This window comes from Vanellus vanellus, assembly GCF_965231255.1.
Source record: "Vanellus vanellus genome assembly, chromosome: 1".
Classification (NCBI taxonomy): domain Eukaryota; kingdom Metazoa; phylum Chordata; class Aves; order Charadriiformes; family Charadriidae; genus Vanellus; species Vanellus vanellus.
Window position 1 is genome coordinate 138,168,832 of NC_138905.1, and position 21,482 is coordinate 138,190,313.

Sequence of the window (21,482 nt, forward strand, 5' to 3'; positions counted from 1 at the left end):
CCTCGTGGACCAGTCAGCGGAGCGAAATTGAAGCTGACAAGACTTTTCTGGCGTTTTGGAGAGGACTGTAATCTACTGTAGGGGAGAACAGAGCCGCTCAATCACTGCCGCCGTAAATAGGAGACGGAAGGGAGTGAGAAAGGAGGCGAAGAGAAAAAGTGCTTGCTGGGGGGGGAGGGGGGGTGGCATTTTTGGTGGATGGTATGAAGCCAGCCATGGAAACTGCAGCGGAGGAAAATACAGAACAAAGCCAAGAGAAAAAAGGTACCCAGGGGTCTAACAATAGCCTGTTTAAATCTTTTCATTCAGGGGGCTTAAAGAGGTTTAGGCCAGTTTTGTCACTTTTTCGAATAGCTCTTAAACAATCATTACTGCATCTTCGGGCTTTCAGCTGTCCTTTCCTGCATGGCTTGACAACAAATTAATAGAGCAGCAATCTTTCTGTCTGTGTCTGTATTTGCTCTGAATCTGTCCTAACCCTACCAGAAATGATGTTTGCAAAAGAAGCCTTGTTACTGCTGTGTCTTTGATGGATTTTGGTAAATTTGGTTTACAGAGGTAGTGTGTGCCTGCGTGTTTGCATGTCGTTCTTAGAGCCATAATCTGGTGTTTTCATCGAGACTAGCCATCTAGCAAGGCTTTGCAATGCAGTGTGGGGGACCTAGATTATAATAACATATAAAAGACTGTAATATCACACAACCTTTGTGTAGTTAGCTTGGTGCCAAATGCTGCTCTAAATTTTAAATTCCTGTTCTGTGGTGTTGTCAGGCAAATTTTGCTTAGGTAGAGATCTGCTGGTGCTGTGATAACAGGAAATAATGCAATGAGTTTCACAACATTAGCTTTCAGGATGTGTTAATCACCAAGACTTGCTGCTTAGTGGAGAGAACAATTCCATGGTAGCGGTTCTGCAGTAGAGAGATGACAGCACAGGAGGAGAGAGGTGCTTCATCCATCCCAGCTTTACAGGTGATTTATTTGGTTTGGAGTGCTGAACTTCAGAGGGTAAATTCAACTAGCAAAGGACCGCTTTGTTTCTGCATCATATAATGTATGCCAAATAAATATCCCTCTTCAGTGTAGCAGACTGCTGTACAAATCATAGCAGTATTTTTTTGCTAAATAATACAGCAGTAACAAAATTATTTAAATTTCCACTGCCTTTTTACATGAGTCATAGTATACTTTTGAACCTGTTGTGTGTCAGTTAAAGCAATCTGAATATCTCATAGGCATATGGAGCTGACACACAACTAATACGTTTCCCCAAGTAGAATCGTTTAATTTATTATTAAACAGTTTAGATGTGAATGTAATGATAAATCCTGGTACTGTCCAGTACCAGATTTTGTTTTCCTACTTTGAATCTGATTCCTCCTACACGCTTTGTATAATTCAAACCTAGCTTCAGTTTCAAGTAAATGAAATTTGTCAAGTGATTAGACATAGTACTACATAATCCCTTAGGGATTTCACAAAAGGAGGTCCACTGATGAGAGATTAAACTCTGAAAGCCATTAGTGTATGTAGACAATAACCCACCTCACTGTAGATTTTGAGTAATTAATGTACAAAATGTCCTAAATACCTTGGCTATAAACCCATCTTGAACTCCTAGATCATTCTTCAAAAATTACAGCAATTTTTTTCTTCTGATCGATGAGTTTCTTTTAAACTGGTAGAACTCATGTACAATAAACACCAAAGAAAGTTATCCGTATGCGTTAGCAGTTGTGCAAAATGAAATGTGTTGCTGAGTGTGTTTATGATGAGTTTATGGTTTCCCTTTTATTTTGGCAAGGATGAAAGCACAACATGTAGAATGGTAAATCTGTTACCAAGTCGAGGTGGTTGATCTGTTGCTTTCATAGGATGCAAGCAGGGGAACTTCCTATCATAATTTTACAACCATTTCCTAGTTTTTCTGTGATAATTTTATATGGTGGATCTGTTACATAGGTATGTGTATGTAACACTTCAGAGCTTTGTTCTTGCCAGTTCCCTAATTTCTGAAAGAAACACATGGTCTCTCACATTATGCTCTTTATTTCTGTTCGCTTAAATTCCCAATATGTTTCACAGTGAATTAAAATGCAGAAAGCTGAAACGGTCCTACTCCTAGTTTCAATAACAAAATAAATAGCCCAGATCCCCCTTCAAACTTACTGCCATGAAGCAGTAATGTAGGAGGCATATTCGGGTTTGGGGGGCAGATTTTCCAAAGTGCTAAGACTGTCTAGTCCAGTTAGGTTTTTAGATGGGCTCAGCAGGCAGGAGGTACCTCTGAAACAGCAGGATTTTTCAAAAGGGCTCTTCCACCAGCAGCTCTCTCTCATGGAGAAAAACAAGCTTTTTCTCGATGTGAAGAAACTTCATGGAAAATGCTGCTGCGTCACTTTGGGGTGTAAAACGGAAGGTGATCCCTTCAAAAATGCGTTCATTTACTGTCTGGACTGGATCTCCTGCCTGCTATGCCTAATATGCTTGCTGGGCTTGCAACACTTGCTTCTTCCTCTAAAGATCCCACCTGGACTGAGTGTAATGGCCGTCCTTTATGAGATGCCCTGCATCCGGTGACTGCGAGGCAGCCACCAGAGCTTGAAGCAGGTGCAGCGCTATCACAGAGTCTTTTAACTCTTCCTTCCAGATATGAATTGCAAAGTCCAAGGAGATAAGCCAGCGTCAGAGGGGGTTGGGGGATGTAGTTTTTGCTAATACTGAGCAAGACGAGATCATAGTCAGTATGCTTTGCACTGCCAAGTTCGGGGGAAAGTATCTGCATTTATCTATTAGCAAATTGTACTTTTCAGCTACGAGTTTTTTCTCCCTTTTACCAGCTTTTTAAACTACAGGTTTCCAGGTTGTGTTTTTTAATGCAAGGACCTCCTTAATGATGCACTGTAATTGCATAGAATGAATACTTGGAGGAAGTTGGGCAGGGGCTACATGCCCAGCTACTAGCCCCTATATCCAGGGCTCCTTGTACTCTGGAGGAGAATGCTGGAAAGCAAAACTGCCGGAGCACTTGGGATGAGCAGTCAGAGCTGGTTTTGGTTTGAGCACCTAATACAGTCAGATCTGAACGGTGGTGTCACATAGGTACTGGTTTGTGTTTCCCATACCGGTGGCAAATGCAGCTGGTCAGCTATTTTGGACTGCAGCGTAGTTGAGATAATTTACACAAGCTAATGTGCTTTATGAATATTTAAGGATTGATAAATGAAAATGATTGATCTCATTTAGTTTTCTGAAGTTCACTAAATTGTATGTGAATTCCAGTTTTAGATTTTAATAATAATTTTCATGAATCCCCTGCCTGATTCAGGCAGTGATACTGCCCAGCTGATGGATTCAGTGTTCATCAGACATTTGTTTCTGTGCACCCAGATGAGTGGCTGCTGCCCCAGTTTTTTTAATTGGAAATGGAGCAACACCCATGTTGATGGAGATAAGAAATAAGTCAGCTTTATACTGCATGTCAGCAGCCCTTATCAGAGGAGAACACCACGAGCAAGCTGAAGCAAAATGTTTAACAGATACTTTACAGGGCTGCAGGACAGATTGGATGCATTTTAAAGATGAAAGTTTACAAATTATTACAAATGACAGCGTTTATCTTGGAGGCATTAAATTAAATCAAAACGTGAGGACTGGGCAGGCAGATTTACTGAGGTGGAATAAATATGAAAAACGAAATGCCGTTTTGCATCAGCAGTGAAGGATATAGATCCTCATACACATTAACAGAGACAATAAGTTTCCTTTTTCATTTAACTATGAGAAATACTACCAAGTTGCAAAATTCAAAGAACAAAACAAAACCCCAACTGTGGATGACCATGGTGAATTTAGCAATTACACATGGGAGGATGGAAGAAAGCCATTACAGTACGATACAGTTTCCTTACATGAATGCATACCATGTCCAAATTGCATATGCTGTGCAGAGGAATAATGAAAACCAGCCTGAGCAGCTGTACCCAAGGTTCCTTTTAATTGGCTCTTCCCTACTAATGCGCTGTCGATCAAAGAAGACCTCGTGCTCAGGAATGGCTGTTAGCTTTATTATTTTCATCATATATGAAGCAATCTTTCCGATTTTAAACTCTAAATAGACAAGTATATGCTAGTCAAAAATAGAAAGGAAATCCTTCTCTTAAACACAACTGTACAACTGTGTGTGGTAGTGTAAATGGAGCTGGCTGAAGTGCAACATGAGAAAGGAGTGAATTAATGTGCAATTTACTTCACTTTTAGCAAAGTCCTTTTTACACAGTGAGCTTGGGACATTTTCATGCATCACAGACAGATGTAGTTTTCATTACAGCAAATTGAAAAAATTCTTTTTTTTGTATACATGTTATGTTTATTAGCCAGAATTTTCACCCATACTCCCTTAATGTTAGGCTCACATGGTGATTTCGGAGCTGTCAAGCCATTTAAAGATTTTTACTATGCTGCGTATTTTTTCCTCGTTTCAAGCAGTTTATTGGTATTTCAGATCCCCTGAAAACAACAACTGCTTTAAGTCCCTGAAGAATATGACTGTAGGAGGAGAGGTCTAGCCCGGGGAGAATCTGGGACACGCGATATTCTGGGGATAATAATTTGGCAGGCTTAGTGATTTAGGTTTTAATGAATAGGATTTGTTTTCTAAATAGGAGGGGGTTGAACACGCTCGGAGAACATACTCATAGTGGTCTGAATGACCTCATGAAAGCAGAAAACCTAGACATATGTGCCACAGGGTATGGTAACAGGGGGGAAAAAAAACCCAGATGGCACTGTAACATGCACAGTGGGCTCTGCAGTGGGAGCACGGGGGCTAAAGAGGGGAGAGAGAAGGGGAGAGGGGGAGCCCCTTTTGGTTACTCTAACCTTTCCGCATTTTCTGGCCAGCCTCGCTCCTAATGCAATATTCATCACCAGATCACAAATGACCAAATGACGACCCTCTCTCTGCTCCCGTGGACTGCTTCGTCAGCTGCAGCAGATGAACGTCGTAACTGTTTGTTTCCTCTAAAACCATATGCCAAAGGCAGCAAGCGTGAGGATGTTGGGCGCTGGGAATTTTATTACAAGCATGCGAGATGACTCATCCCAATGAATATTGAACACTACAGTCGCCATCAGCGTGCCTGTGTGGTGTGACATGAAAATGTTGTCGCTCCTGTAGCTGCTGCGTCTGTTCAGGGTCGGGTACAACCTGGTTTGACCAGGAGGCCTCCGGCTGTAGGAGCTCGGCTGCGCGTGGAGAGTATTGTAACCTAGACCTGGGAATGCAGTTAGTGCAGTTAGGTCCTCAAAAAGCAAGAGGTAAAGTCATTTAAACCTATTTCCTCTACTCACTACTAGGGCTACAGAGTTAAACTCTAATTCATAGGTGCTGTGTTGCAGTAGTTGCTATGCCACTGAAGCTGGTTGGTCTTTCGACCTGCTGGTGATTTTGCATGAGTGGGCCTGGGTGGGTCCCAGTGAAGTCGCCAAAAGGTACTCTTCAGCTTTGGAGGTCGTGCCAGGCGTGCGGTAAGGGCTACCAAACAGCCATTGTGAAGCAGCTCTTTGTAGAGCAATGGAAAAACTGAGATTCCTTATGGAGTTTGAACCATCTCCTGATGAAGAGGCTTGTTATCGCAAGACCAGAAATTACTAATATAAAAAAAAAACAAATTCATGGAATATTTTCATTTACAGAAATGATGCTACAAATTTCGCACACTATCTCCACGTTTCAGGGTTTCTTTGTCCCACAGCAGACAGTGGTGACTTCACCCATGTCCCCTCAGGCTAAGGCAGAAAGGCAGCTGCCTGCTTTGCTGCTCTGAGCAACGGGGTTTTTGTAGCAGCTGCAGGAGAAATCTCAAATTGTGGGTTCAGGCCTGATAGGATAAAATCCTTTTAGTGCCAAGGGTTTGGTCTAGATGCTGCTGCAATGCAAATGAAGAATTTTTTTTCTTCCCAGAAGTCTTTGCAGCTGGTTATTTTTAATTACCAAAAAAAATAAATATCTTAATCTGTTACTGATGTCCTGAAAGTAGCTTCAAAAAAAACAGGGAGCAAACAGTTGGGAAGGAGAGGGTAGACAATATCCAGTACTAGTGAGCAATTCTGTTATTTCCATTTTGTATCAAATTAAATTATTATGGCATCTCTTGTGATCTCATAAACAGGATTATTCCTGTATAAGCAGAAGGAGATGATATCATCCTGAGCATGCACGTTTTGGAACGATGCCTTCAACACATTTTGAATTCGGTTATGTTTGTAAGATTTGGAATTTGCCTTTCCTAAAAGGAAGGATAAACTGTAGGAAGCGGGATAAAGTCTGATACCTGCTTGCAGATTTGTGTGTGAGTTGCAGAGAGGGGAGAAGTACCAAGTCACAAAGAATCCTTTAGAGAGCCATTGATATCAAGTTTGCATCCCAAACCCAAAAGACTCTTTTAATATTGTAGTTAATTTGCTGGTGTAGGAGATGTACAAATTCTTGTTTCAAACCTCTAGATCCAGTGTGTAGATTTGAGGCCAAGATTTTTTTCTCTTCTTGATGTATGTAAATGTAGCCGTGCCAAAGTTGTTGTTGCACCAGCAGCAAAACCCCATGAGAGAAGGACCAGGTCCAGGACCTTCCTAGCCCCTCACCAGCCAGAAATTTATGGCATTCCTACTCCCCCTGCCCCCTGAAATTTGCCTCTGATCTATTCTATGGTAGATAGGTTTTCAGCATCATAACCTTTGCTTCCTCCAACTGCCCAAATGCTGCTGAAACTGATTTATTTTGGCCAGAGATGATGGTTACTTTCTCATTTAGCCACCACAGAGTGGGACTCTGGTGCATTTCAAATAAAGATCTGTCTGTCTTGCCCTGACAACCTTGTCAAAGCCATAGCAGTGCTGAGGAGGGACATGTAGGTTCAAAAGTGGTTTGATGTTGTTTTGCCAGTGGCCTCTTTCAGGGGACTTGGAAGCCCTGTGCTGGTGTGTGTGCGATGAGTGTGTGAGCGGGTCGGGGTGTTACTGCATGTGGGGGTCTCCTTGCTGAGCTTCGTCTGTCCTCTGAAAAGGCAAGGAGAAGGATACCTGCTCTCCTTCACTGTAAACCCAAAACAAGTCTGTTTTAACATGCTTGGCCCAGATTTTTGGACGTGATCAGAGCCTATGTGAAATAAAGCCCATGATTTTTATTTTTTTTTTTTTAATGTAAGACAGTAATGGAGCAAACTTGTGTGTTTGCCCTACCTTTACATATGCCAATAACCATTTTTTTTGACAGATTTAGGGTCTTTAAAAAAACCCAACCAACAGGTAATGTGATTTTCCATGACTTTGTCTTCGTTTACTTCTGGAGCAAAACTCTTTCCCAGGGACAAAGAGGGGGACACATGAGAGTGGGTGGTGGGAAGGAATAGAGAGTCTTTCTTTACATGTTTAATTCAAATCCTTGGTGGATTTTTAGCTATTTAACCTTTCTTAACACCTGTATGAGTGTCTCCCTGTCGATGTCCCTCCCAACCCTTCCCTTGGTTTGGTGAAGTTATGTTGTTTCAGTTCTGAAACTACAGCGTGATTTTCTGGGCTCTTATTTTTAAAGTTAAATGACTGAAAGTGCTGAACTAAAACTTGCTGGTGACACTGACTTTTTACCACCTGAAATTGGCAGTGATCACCAGACCAGAAATGGAAATTGGCAGGTACCACTGGATGTACAGGAGTTCAAGGCCACACCGGTACCATCATGTGCCAGCATTGAGAGGCAATATTAGTCCTTTGGGGATTCAAGGTAAATAAAGGGCTGGGTGAAAGGGAAATGGAGAGTTCAGAAATGGTAGTAGCATAAACCTAATGCTTTGCAGTAGTCCTAACAATTTCAGATAAATGTTCCTCTATTTTTCTTGTTTTGTTTGTTAAGGCTGTAAAGAATCTAGTTCTTTCATATGAATACTTGACGTAAAGTTAAATTTGGTTGTTAATGCTTGAAGGACAATAATGTGTGGTGAGGGACACCTCCCTTTTAACTGTGCTGCCCGATTGCTTCAAAACTGTTTACAGATGAGACAGCGTAGGATGGGTTTTGTATGCAGATGAATCTATCAAACTGATCAGCCACAAATGCAGTAATTGACACTGAAGCAGTGACAACACATCTGATTTACTGGTCTCCTACAATATGCTTCCTAGACAATATTCTGTGATTTTCTTTGCATTTTTCCCTTGCTAGAAGCAGTAAGTGCATATGTCAGAGTCTAAAGGAGGATTTCAGCTGAGGCTTTAAAAATGGTTTGCTGATTCCACATGCCTGTCCTTTTGATACCTGGCTTGAGACCTCAAAAAGATCCTATTTTGTTTTCCTGAAGCTTCATTTTAAGAGTCTGGGGGGAATTTAGTTTTGAAGCATCTCAGAAAGGCACCTGAAATCAAGCCACACGATTGATTGCATTGGAAAATTCCAGTTTGACTGAGGGTTAACACAGCGAAGGATATAAATGCTCAGAGCTAGCATTTGCAGCCAGCTCTATCCAGCAGTCCTCTTCTCTTTATGGAGCTGATTGACTGAAGCCTGTTTGACAGCTTGTTTGCTGGAGATGCCTGCCTCCGCATCAGAGACTCTAACAGGAACTGCAGGGAAATATTCACCAAAGCTTCCTGCCTAATCCTTCCCTTTTCCATTATATTTTCACACACGTTTGTTCTTTAGCATTCAAATGTTTATCTAGTTCAAAATGGCTTTTTTTATTTTTTTTTTTTTGGCAAATACTTAGGTTGCAAATCATGATCTCCATCTTCAATATCAATATTCGTTTTGGCCATATTTTATGACAAATTACCTGGGTGACAGAACTCAGGGCTGCCAGAAGACATTCTCAAACTTCAGATCAATGCATGTGGCATATTTTATACACGGGAGAAATGCTTCAGGAAGGAGCGACAGATGATGAATGCTGCCTTCCTGGGAAGGAGGACACGGAGGGAGCAGGCTAGGTGCCTGGTTATCAGGGTCTTGTGCCCCGTCAGCTGTCCCCAGTTATGAGACACGTCCGTATGTGCCGGCACGGATGAGCCAGGACGCAGAGGAGGCGCACAGCCTTCTGTCACAGCAGCTGGGAGTCTGGCACATAAAATGGTGCTTGAAACCCTTGTTTTGGCAACCGAACCCTATGCAAGCTGCCTTGGGAAGCTTCCAGAAATAACACGCAGGTAAATGTGGTGCCTGTCATGGAGGAGTTGAAGATGAAAGGGTTCTTGCTGGTGGGGGTAAAAAAACAAACAACAACAACAACAAAAAACCACCAACAAAGCCCAGAAATACCAACTGAAGGGAAGGTGCTTTAAATGATTGCACTTAAGGAAATGAAAAGGTTTCCCGGCAGCAATGAAACTGCTCTGGACATGTCTTGAGTAAGACCAATCTGCCAATGATGGATTAGCCACAGTGAAAATACTGGTCTTTGCTCCTTTCCCTTAGATCGGAGGGAAAATGTCACTTCAGTCACAAGTCACAGCTGTAACATGCCTCCCTTCGGTACTGGCATACAGCTTCCCATTGCTGGGTGGTACTGGTTAGTGTGCTGAGATAAACTCTCAGTTTCTTTGACAAGCCACGTTATTTTTTGGGTGCCTTTGCCATGGTGGACATTACTTTGTCTCCTCTGTCAGTGTCCGAATGGACATCACTAGGGGAGCACCTCTGTGGCAGTCCTGGTGGCATCCAGCTCGTCTCCCAGGCTTTCCACATAAGACATGATCTCCCTGCCCCATTTTAAGATTTAATCCAGCACTTGTGCAACAAGGGAAGAGTCAGCGTGGGATACTCACTGCAGTGCTGGAGCCAAGACATCCCCAGAACACCTGCAAACTTAGCAAGCCTTTCAAAACGCCTGAACCAATTTTTTTTCCCAGGAAGCAAAGTACCATCTTTTTCTTTAGTAAGAGAAACTTAGCAATGGTTGTTTAACATGAGCTTAGCTGTAGGCAGTCTTCCAGGCTGGGTGGGCGTTGTTTGCTTTATGGGAATCTTTTTTTTTTTTTTTTTCCTTTAACTTGCTTCCCCCAGATGCTGGGAGGTGTTTCAGCTGCTTTGTGAGCACATAAGGGCATGTGAATGTGGAGTATCTCACTTAAACAACCTGTTCCCTTACTGCAGCAAGCTGAAATTTGACAATGGTGTGGTGTGGACTCAACTGGGGCAACACCTGCATGAAAGCTGTTGCAGGGCAAAGGACTTCTGCAGTTGTGGTTCAGGTTTCTTACTGCTCCTCTAGTTCCATAGTTGGGTAAACGTCTGGGAAGATCTTGGCAGCTTCAGTTATCTCTGAAATGGAGAATTTACCTTCCGAATCTTAGATCCACCAGGCTGAAATCCCCCCCCCAGTTTTTCAGCTCTAGGGAAAGAGAGGTTGTGTTTCTGTTTGCTTCTTTGTAGCTAGGGAGGAGTCAACTGGGGAAGTGGTCAGTAGCCGTGACTGAAATCCCGTGTGGCAAAAGTCTTGCTCTCCCGCTGAGTGCTGAAGGCTGATGGAGAGTGAGGTGAGTTACAGCTGCCAGAAAAGTGGAGTTAAGAGTCTCGACTGCAGTCTTCCAGGTAAGATACTCACCTTTGCATAAAGTCAGCCTTAAAAATTATGTCAGCCAAGTACAGGTGGGTCTGGAGGATGGTTGAATCAAGGAAACTCAAATGTCCTTACAGAAGGTTTCACAGAACTGCTGAAGCTGAAGCCCACGGGGTTGAAATGTTCAGGTGCTTTTGTACTTCCCCCACCAAGCTTGTCTGCACCTTCAGGCATTTTGAATATCTTTGGCAGTCTGCCCATCGCTTCCTCCGTTTTATCTCTTTTGCTTGAGTTTGTCCAAAATAATCACTTGGGCTGGCACCTACTGAAGCAGCGGTACTTCCATGTTGACCCTACTGGGTGTTTCTCCCAGAAGGGAAAAATAGGTGAAGAACGGGGAGTTGAGGTCAGGGTGAGGACAGAAAGGAGGAGTGTCTTCAGACACCTTGAGCAGTGAGTTGTTGGTATGTAACTCTCAGCTGACAGCCGCAGTTTGGACCAGAGGCTGCCCTTGCTGGTGCAATGTGTTTGCACTTTGAGCTCTGCGTGTCAATGAGCTCACATTGTTCAGACTGTGCAAAAGTCCCAAGAGTTATTCTGAGTAGTAAAACACTAGAATGAGTCTCCAGGAGGAATAATGACAAAGCTTATATCAGTACTGCCTAAGCTATTCTTTAGATGAGAAGTCTTTTTTAAAATCATCTACTTAATTTTTTTTCTGCAGAGGTAGCTTACAGCTAAAAAATACCCATCCCCAAGGATTCCCATATAGACCTGTTTGAAGTACGGCCTTTTCCAAAGTACAAGTTAGGTATTTTTTTTCCTGCTGTGGTTTCCACTGTTTCATGGGCCAACAGTAAAACAGAGAAGACATGAATTTAAATAAACAAAGTTTTGCCTGACCTTTGTCCAAGACTATAAAAGCTGGACAAGAGCAATTCTCTCGTCCCACTGTCTCAGAGGGCAGCAGCATTCTTCCCGTGTAGGTGTGAGTCCTCGCTCTCACACAGCAAACGCCTGGGATGGGCGCATGCAATAAGCATGGATGCAGTGATTCATATTTCGTAGATTGCACTGTCTGAAAAAGACGCCTTCAGAACACCTGTGAGCTTAATGAGCCTTGCCGAGGCTGGGAGTAATATTAGATGGGGAGTGTGTGTATTTCAATAAATTTGAAGATGATAAAGTAGATAAGGCCTGTAAAAGACCATTCGGATCATCTGTCCGTGCATGAAACAGGTTTCGTTCCTGCAATGGGAATGTTTTTTTGTTTGTTTGTTTTTCTATAAGTAGTGCTGTTTTGGGCCTGAGATTTGAAGAAAAAAGGGAGTTACGTTTACTGCTCTCTGTTCTTAGACTCTTCTCTGTGTCATTTAACAGCATCCAGAAGAGAGAAATCTTGCCTTGGTAAAATAGCCTTTTCTCTAATTTGAACATAAATTTTTTTTTTAAAACAATTTGTTTTCTTTAGTGAAAGGAAAAAAAAATATCTTTTTCTGTTGATCAACACTGACAACCTCTGCAAGGGTGGTTTTTTTTTGTTTTATCACATTAGGAAAAAAGTTCTTGTTTTTAAACTTATGCTTACTGTATTTTTTGCTGGAGTAGTAGGAGCAGTTTATTATCATTACTCATAGAGTACCACAGAGATACCTGGTGTTTTGTGGATTTAAAAAGGAGTCTGCTAATGGTGCTTCCAGGCTGTGAGATGCTTGTTCTTAGTATGCACCAGTTCTGGTTTCTCTGTGCCCGTTCCATCACAGGAGGCATGAGCAAGGACTTTTACTTCTATGCTACACAAGAACATGGAAGCATCTAATGAAGTTTAAAGATGGCAGGCTTAAAACTGATAATGGACAATAAATACCTTCTCAGAAGTGGGGAACTGACAGTATGGCAGTGCTGAAACCACATATCTTATGTATATATCAAGAGTATCTGGAGAAGTTGTAACTAATGCTGATAACCTTCAGAAAGGAGCTACTTGTTCTTTGAGTAGCTCTTAAACAGTAGAGGCTGGGGTGAGACTTACTGAGTGAATCAGACTACCCCAGCTCTCACTGCGTTTTATTTGAATGAAGCATCTCATGCTAGCTACTGAGAAGGGTGAGAGTGGTGCTATTTCTGGATTTCGGGTCTCATCCTTTGTGGCAGCCCTGATGGCTGCGTTCTCCAAAGGTCATGTCTTCTCTGTCACTATGCTGGCTAAGAAGGCTTATTTACTGATTTAAAACTCTGGGAGAGAGGGATGTGAATGCAGGGGGGAGATTACCAATCTAGCTAGACTAATGTACCCTCACATTAAATTTTCTGGCTCTCATGAAGCGTTCATTTTCAGTATAAGTTAATTTCACAACTTGGAGAGGACAAAAAGGCAAAAGTAGGGAAGGTTGAACTTGAAAGGAAGTTTTCTGTGGAAGAGCTTTAAGAGGTTTGTGGGAGAAAAAGAAAGGAATTTCTCTATTTGAGCTCATCACTTATTTAGTACGTTTAATGTATTAAATCCAAAGGTGTGGTGAGTGAGCATTTATTGTAATTAATAACAGAGATGTTAACTTTGTGTCATGTTTTGTAAATCAGCAAAATTTAAGATGAACAGGAATAGGTAAGGATAACGCTTCAACAAAGACTTCCAAGTGATTTAAGGCACAGCCTTTTATTTTAGTGCCCTTATTAAAGTGTGGAGAGAAATTTGTCACATGCTTTAAACTTACCCTTGTAAGATTAAATGTTTTATCTTACTGTATTTTTACCACTGACCCTTGGCTGCTGGTGTTGGTGATAGATGTGGGAAGTAAAGTTATTTTACTGCCAGGTACTGGCTTATTCTCACACGGGGAAGAAAGGGGTAAATTCCATTTTTGCTTCTGAAATATTAGTGTATTCCTGCATCCCTCGCTGCTTCCCCTGTAGCTGTCAATCATGCTGTAAGGTATGAAAAAGAACATACTAGCATGCATAAGCCACTCAGAATGGAGATTTTAAAAAATACGGTAGGTGGCAGAAAGTAAAATTGGCATTTATTTCCATTGACACAAAGTTCATTTTTCTGTCAAAGGTCCATGGTATTATGCACGCTTGGTATTGGATAATCTTCAGCTCTGGGGAAACGGGGTGAATGTAAAGCACTGAGTACTCTTCTTGCATGTATTCGTGATTGGGAGTAGTGCTCCCAACACCAGGCTCCTGTGGATGTATAATAATGAGCCTGATTTACATGCGATGGCTGCATTTAAGATGTTATCTAGTGCTTTTTCTTTCCTTGGGTCTCTTCCAACCTTCTTTTTGTTAAAACAATTCCTCCACACCTGCTCCCTGAGCTGTGGTGCTGAAGCCAACAGAGATCATGGTTCTGTGGTGGAACACGCCATGTAATTTCTACCACATATTAACGGGACAGGTGTCCAACATGCCAGGATTTCTAAAAATGCATTACACAATTACAGGAAGTAGGTGATAAGAAAAACTGGTGCCTATTGCTTCATCTTTCAGAACGGCAAGACAGATTTATGGGAGGGGAAGAAACAAAACTTGTAAGGAAAAGAGAGTGAGAACTAACGCAGAAAACAGCCATGGGAGCCTGGAGATTTAGCTCCCTGAAATGGAGAGCTTTTCTAACCTCCTTTCAGGTTCTTTTTGTTCCTTGGGTTTTTGTCCCATAATGACCTTGACTATGGGATCAATAGTTCATACCTGAGATACATTGAGGCACTAGTTCAACCTAGGAAGAGTTTGGGACATTAGAGGACAAGCTGGTTTTCTGTCCAGGAGGTGTGGACACTCATGTTTTCCATGCTTCGCTTTGAGGGATGGCTTTGTGAACGTGCGTCTGTCTCAGCTTTTCAAGTCTGGGCTTGAAGCACTGATGTGCAAACTTCATAGAGCAAGCTCTGGGAATACGGAAAACAGCTATGTGATCCCATTGGATTGTTTTTTGTCACCTCTGAAGCACAGATTTTGTCATTCCACTCCATCTTGACCTTAGTAGGATGAGTTAGAGTGTGAGAATTGGCTTGCTTTTTGTTTTTTTTAAGACCGCTTTCCATTAATTCTGCATTACCTTGCTTTCCTGAGTTTAAATCTTAAAGCCATACTTAAAGTACCAAAGAAGGTTTAGCCACACAATTGCCATTTGACATGGGAAATTGAATGGCTGAGCCCCTGCATATATGCAATAGCCTGTACACTTCTCAGTAGATTGTACAGTTGTTCTTCATACATTAAGCAACCAATTGCCGATTTGTGTACCTATGTAGGTTCATCCTTTACCAATTTCCTGTGACTGATAGTTTCCAGGAGATTAATAGAATAGCCGGTTCCTGTTTTTTCTCTTCTCTTTATTTTTGTCCTTTAGCAAGAATATCTGTGTGTGTATGTGTGTGTTTAATAGCATTCATTCCCTAGAGAATAATCTCAGTCCTTGTTTCAGCTGGCCTCCTTCTGAGAGTGTGTTAAATCTGTAGCCAAGATCACAGGCAGCTCTGGGCAAATCATTGGGCTGTTATTAACCTGCCTCCATGGCAACTGCTGCTCGCCAGCCTGAGGACAAAAAATGTTTTTATTCTGCTGAGTTGCACAAAAGGTTCTAGTGATGCCTCGCACAAAATGGCCATTGAAAGGGGAGATGCAGTGATGTGTGTTTGTGCTGTACAGTTTCATATTTAAATTGTTTTAGACTGTTGTGTTGGAAGCAGATATACGGATATACAGCTGAAAAGTTCACCATGTTGGCCATATGGAAAGTAAAACTAGCAGAAAATTGGAATTAAACTTATTTTAATACTACTTATTTTTGTCAGCTTGATTTAACAGGACTTCAGCCTGCAGTTATCATCAGTGCGTTAGCAAGTTATTTTCTGAACATGGACTAGGCAAACTTCATCATGGGGTTTCGGTTGCACTGTATGAAGATACTGGCTGATTTGAGGTTACATAAAGCACATTTCCTGGAAAGCTTTCATTTTTTTCAGGAATCCTCCAATATGCTTCAGTGCTTGTTTGGGAAGCTTGGTAAGAGTATCTTAGTGCTTGATGAGCTTCAAATTTTAGCTGGTTTTGAAAGCTTCACCTGGCAGTACTGTTTGGGGCTCTCTTTAAAACAAAATTATAAAACCCAGATATATTGCTCAGGCTAGGCATGGATTTAAGCTGCTCATAAGAAGTGTTCACAGTGGGATCTGTGGGGGTTCTGGCAGCCCCAGCACATTGATAAGGTTGTGTCCCACAGTTAGTTACCCTCTGGCAGGAGGCTGTGCAGCTCTGCTGTCAATTTGGGTGCAGAAAGACTATGTACGGATGGATGCTCTCTCTTGGAAACATGCTGGTTTGGGACACTTCCTTTGCTTGCAAGTTGGCAGAGTGCTATTTCCCTGGGAACTGAAGTCCCTCTGCTTCCTGCTTTGGTCTTGGTGCGAGGGCCGGTAGTTTCTGCAGTTCCACACCTGGGCAGTTTTCTCTGCCTCGCTCAAAATAGTGTGGTTGCTTTAGACACCTCTTAGGGCATCCCTTGGCTGTGGTCTGCACTGATAAAACAAAGGCCACCTGGGTACTGTGGTGCCTTTTTACTTGGGCTGTAGAGGAAGACGTAAGGAATACGGCCACAAAGGTGCTATGTGCAGCTTGCAGTCGCTGGGAGATGAGTTGGGGTTTGCCACTGTTGGCTTGTGTTTGAGGGTCTGTGGACCAGTGGCAGGTATTGCCTTGTGTTTGGGTAAGGGATCCAATAAACTCTCCAGGGTGAATGTTCTGCTGGTGGCCTGGAAAGGCAGCTGTGCAGTGGGGGGTACCAGGAGGACAGACATCTCCTTGTTGGGGGTTAATTGTCAGTCCTGGATCTGTACCATTTTTTAGAGTTTTGTCAAGCGGGCTGCCCCCATCTCCTGAAACCGGCAGCTTTTCTTTCGGACCTCATCGGTCCCTTGGCTTTGCTTCCAGCTGTTTTTTTGTTGGTTTGTTGTTTTTTTTTTTTTTTTTCCTGTCTCTGATGGGATCCTTCTGCAAAGCAATCTGTGGATCAGCATGATTAGGTGATCAACCTCCTCCATACCAAGCAATGATCCAACATTTAGTCACCTTCTCCTATGGGAGCGTGGCCCGAAAGGCCATTCATTTTGTGCTGGGCTGAGGCCACGTGTGTGTTGAGCGTTGCCCGCTGGATCGGAGCATCATTACTCTTGGGTAATCCTTCACTGCTAATCCTGTGCCAGGTGCAAGCGTTTCTTGGATTAACTGTTGGAGCTTTGGGCCTGACCCGGCAGCAGATGCTGCGGAGGTGAGCCAACCTCATGTTTGCAACTGCTGATGTGCCTGGTGTGTGGCTTGAGCTGCGTTCAGGCAGATCCCCCAAAGCAGAAGACCGCTCTGCGAGGTCTGGTGTCTGAACTTGACTCTGGACCTCTGTGATAAGATGAAAACTGGAGATGATTTCCTCTGATAGCGTGCATTTGGATTTTGTTTGCCCCGTCACTGCTAAGCTGCAGTGTTTGTTCATTCGGCAGTATTTTTGTCATGAAGATAGTTCCTACTGAGTGGACTCCAGCTGTGGGCTTAACTGTAAAAGCTTCCCAGGCTTGTCTGTGTACAATTAAATCTTGTCTGCAGTTAGCGAAGTGTTTCATAAGTCATTTTGGTGGTGATAGCTGCGTAAGCCTGACTAGGACACTTGGTAGTGACTCTCTAAAAGAAGAGTTTCCCACTTAGGAAATGGGAAAGCTTTCAATTATCGGATGCATATTATTCCCCAGTGCTTCATGGAAGTGCCTGCTCTGCAACTCATTCATTAGTGGGAATGGCGGGGGGGGGGAGGATAAAAATAAACTTGCCTCATGTGGCGGATGGAGACTTGCTGATCTTTGCGAGGAATTTTGGGGGCGGGAAGATGTGATGTGATGTACGTACTTGCCAGCTGTCTCCCTGCCTTCAAATGCTTTGTCCGTTTAGTACCTTCTCATAGAAGCAGCGGGCTGTTCCTGCGACATGCAATGCTGGTCGCTCCATTAAGCGTTGTCTTAATGGCTTGTGTTTTGCGCAGTTGTATGAAATGCACATTAATGGAGACAGCTTAATGCCATCACCCTAAAGTAATGAATTGGTATGGATTGCCATTACCATTATAGTGCAGTTAAAAGCTGTGTTTGTTTCCGATTTACATTTCCCAGCTCTGCAAGCAGATGGGTTTTCAGGCCACGCGGTCGGGAGGAACCTGGCAATTCAGCTGCAACCTCCTTATTACAGTGTTTGTAGAACAGCAGTTCTGGGGGGGTATTTTGGGAACTCAGACTGCTTAAACGATACATTTCATTAAAACTGTGATTATGCTACTGTAGACTGTACTCAGGGATCACTGTAAATCCAGTGTATCCTATAAAGCTGGAAATGTATTGTCTGTGTAATACAGCTTCACCTCACTGCTCTCAATAAAAATTGCTACTCTGTGGCCCCCATTCCATTTTTCTGTTGTTAAAATATCTGTATCCCTATAACCTCATACGGATGTATACAAAAAGATACTTGGGAGCCATGGGAGAGTGTAGAGTGTTTAAGTTTTGCAGACCTAAATGTGTTCCTCTTCCAATGGAAGTGCAAAGTATCTCTTACTTTTCCAAAAGGCTTCATTGTCTTGAGTATTCGCTTCTTTGGCTTCCTGAATGGTGCCAGCGTAGCTGCTGCTCCTGCTGTTAGTAATGCTGAAACGTGGTGAGCTCTGCATGAGCAGCTGGATTGCAATGGATCACTTCAGACAAGTGATTTTTTTTCTTTTTCCATTTCATGGTCTGTCTCATCGATCTCCTCTTGATCCTGTAAAGACAGGAGCACTCAGCCCACTTTCTGGGCTTTCAGTCCATACCAACAGATCTGTAGGTCACTGCTTTAGAGGGTGATGCTGTCTTGCACCACCTATAGATTTTTGCTTAGCATGTCAATGCCTGGGCCTTTTAGTCCCTGTGGCTTTTACGAAGTGGAGGACAGATATTCTTTTCCTCATGGAATACAAATTCCTACTGAATACAGATATTCTTTTTCTCATAATTTGCTTTTTGCTCATAATGTTTCTTTTGCTTTCTCTCTTCTGCTTAGGTTGCTTTGAATGTTGCATTAAGTGCCTAGGAGGAGTGCCATATGCTTCGCTTGTGGCAACCATTCTCTGCTTCTCGGGGGTAGCGTTGTTTTGTGGCTGCGGCCATGTGGCACTCACGGGAACTGTGTCTATCCTTGAGCAGCACTTCTCCACGACTGCCAGCGACCATGCTTTGCTGAGTGAAGTGTAAGTATGCCTCCCATTTCCATTATTCCTCATAACACCCTCATGCTAAATGAGTAGAGACGGACTCAAACCTCAGCCTCCATCCCTGAGTATTGGGTTGCTTGTTTGTCCAACAGCACTCAGTGTTTTTTTGGTGTTTGTGCCCAAACAATCAGTGTATCCTGCTTAACTTGTTTATACGATGACCAATACTATTTAATATCTTCATCAATCCCATAGACAGTGGGATTGAGTGCACCCTCAGCAGGTTTGCAGATAGCACCAAGCTGAGTGGTGCAGTTAGTTCACTTGAGGGAAGGGATGCCATCCACAGCGACCTTGACAGCCTTGAGGAGTGGGCCCCTGTGAACCTCATGAGGTTCAACAAGGCCAAGTGCAGGGTCCTGCACCTGGGCTGGGGCAACCTCCCAATATCAATACAGGCTGGGGGATGAAGGGATGGAGAGCAGCCCTGCAGAGAAGGACTTGGGGATGTTGGTGGCTGTTGGTGCTATATTGGAAAGAGCTTAAATGTTTGTCTCTGCAACCGTAGCCTTTAGAATAAGCACCGGTGAATTATGTGAGGCTTTTGTGCTCCCAAGGCTTCTTGGGGACACCAGAGAAAGGTGCCCTGCATGAGGGCGAGCGCCCAGCCCCATCGGCGTGAGCCTCTCCTTCCCCTTGACACTGAGGCATGCACCGGTCCCAGGCTGTGGGCCAGTGGTCTGAACACACTGGGCCTTTATGTGGCCCCTCCAGCTGAACCCCCAGGCTTTGAAAAAGCTTTTGTCCGGCAGCAGTGAGGAACTTTGCACCAGTTGTGGTTCCCGACGGCTGTGCACTGGTGTCAGGATGCTGACCGGGTCTGGGTTCGGCCTCTTGCCCACTGCTCGCCACGGGCCAGCACTGGCCATGGGCACAGCGTGCAGCTGGCCCCTGGACATGTCTCCGTCCCGGGGCAGGGGGGGAGGCGTGAGGAAGGGCAGCCGAAACCTTCTGAAAGCCACCCGAGGGGTCCCTGTGCAGGCCACGAAGAGGGGCTCCATATGGTGCACGCCTGTGGGCGTTGCACACGCAGGGGTGCACTGGCAATGAAGATGGCACGTGTGTTTTGCTTACCTGCCCCTAGGACCCAGCTTTCAGGACATTATTCGAAGACTTTGGTAGCAGGGTCCAACCCAACACACTTAACTCTCCTTTCTTTCTTTTTCTTATCTTTCATCACTGACTCCCTTTATGTGCTTGTGGACAGCTGACTCCTTCCCATCCCCCGGCATCACTGGCATCAGTCCCGCAGCACCATTTTGGAGCTTCCCTCCCCCCTTGCAAGACCCTCTGTGCCCAGACCTGCCACATGGCTCCGGGACTGGGGGTGCCCCACCCCAGCACCATCCACCCTCACACCCCGGCTGTGGCCGGGCACCATGTCCCCAGCTCCAGTGCGTGAGCCATGAGCACCCTGCAGTTAGCTACAACATTTAGCCAGAAGCCATAAGCAGCTGTTCTTCAGCAACCGCCTAATGAAACGCCCTCTTCTTGTATCAGTCTTCGTTTGAGCAAAATAGAAGAAATTGCAGAAGCAGCCGTAAAAGGCAGCAAGTTTTAAATTTTGGAGAATCATTGACAATGTTTCTTGTCAAGTGAGCATCAGCAGCTGGGGAAACGCCTAATTCCTACCAAAGCAGCTGAGGTCTCAGACTCCATGGAGGCCTAACAAGAAAGGCAAGGGAGAGGGGGTGCTAGAAAGGGGCAAATAATTTAAGGCCACAGATACATAAAATAAATGAAAAATATGTTAGTAAGGCACCCTTCGGAACAGATTTTTTCAACCGGGTTTCATATTACTAATTTCTGGTAACATGCAATGAGACTCCTAGACTATTAATAATGATGGAATGAATTCTTCTATACTCTCTCAAATCGAGACTTAATTTTGTCATGCTTTACAGCACAGATGCAACAGATTTATCCTGTTATTTTTAATCAGTTTGGAAAACAAACATAACACTTCCCACATATAATTTTAAAGGAGCAATATCCTATTTTGATACAAGGGATGTGCTATCTGGTAGTCATCAATTTCATTTAAATTAAGCTAAACCATGCAGGTGCTCCTTGGAGATCTATGCTAGCAGCTACTTAGTCTAGAGTGGTAAGAATTGAAAAAAAACGTCTGAGGAAAAATATGTTTATCCTTAGAAAACCAAAACCAGCAGTACAGATGTGTAAAATTAACCTCTCTGTTCTGTGAATAGCTTCATCCAAAATAACTATCCCAACAAAGAAATTACTTTTAAGAAGGGATAAGTTCTGGAGAAGTTGTGCTAATAACAAAGTATGGCTTCAGGAGACCAGAAGTGTTGTATGGGAGATTTGGCATTCTGGTCCTCCAAAACAATTAGCTTCAGATACTGAATCTGATTGATAATATTCAGAAATTATTCTTTCCACTCTAGCCAGAGTAAAAATACTGTAAGAGTATCGTTGGGGATGGTAGATCTTTAAGGAATCAAGAACTTTCTCAAGTAATATCTGAAGGAAGTGCTTATACTTGCTTATGCCCTGAGATCATCTTCCTCTGGATGGTTCCAGAGTACCTCAGATTGAAACATTTCCTAAATATTTGTTTCAGTTTTTTAAAATGTAATTACACTTTGGGGAGCTCAACGCTGCCATGACTTAAGGCACTG

The 21,482-nt window shown here is 43.3% G+C and overlaps 1 protein-coding gene across 2 annotated transcripts in view; it reads left to right on the forward strand.

Moving 5' to 3' along the window:
* Positions 1 to 203: 203 nt before the first annotated feature.
* GPM6B (glycoprotein M6B) overlaps positions 204 to 21,482 on the forward strand; it is a gene marked incomplete at its 5' end in the record, with an annotated part of 31,116 nt that continues 9,837 nt past the window's right edge. For both annotated transcript variants that reach the window (XM_082488275.1, XM_082488276.1), the window contains 3 exons: positions 204 to 264; positions 7,664 to 7,783; positions 18,627 to 18,813. In XM_082488275.1, the coding sequence (XP_082344401.1) occupies positions 204 to 264; positions 7,664 to 7,783; positions 18,627 to 18,813 (368 nt within the window). The remainder of the gene's footprint in view (positions 265 to 7,663; positions 7,784 to 18,626; positions 18,814 to 21,482) is intronic.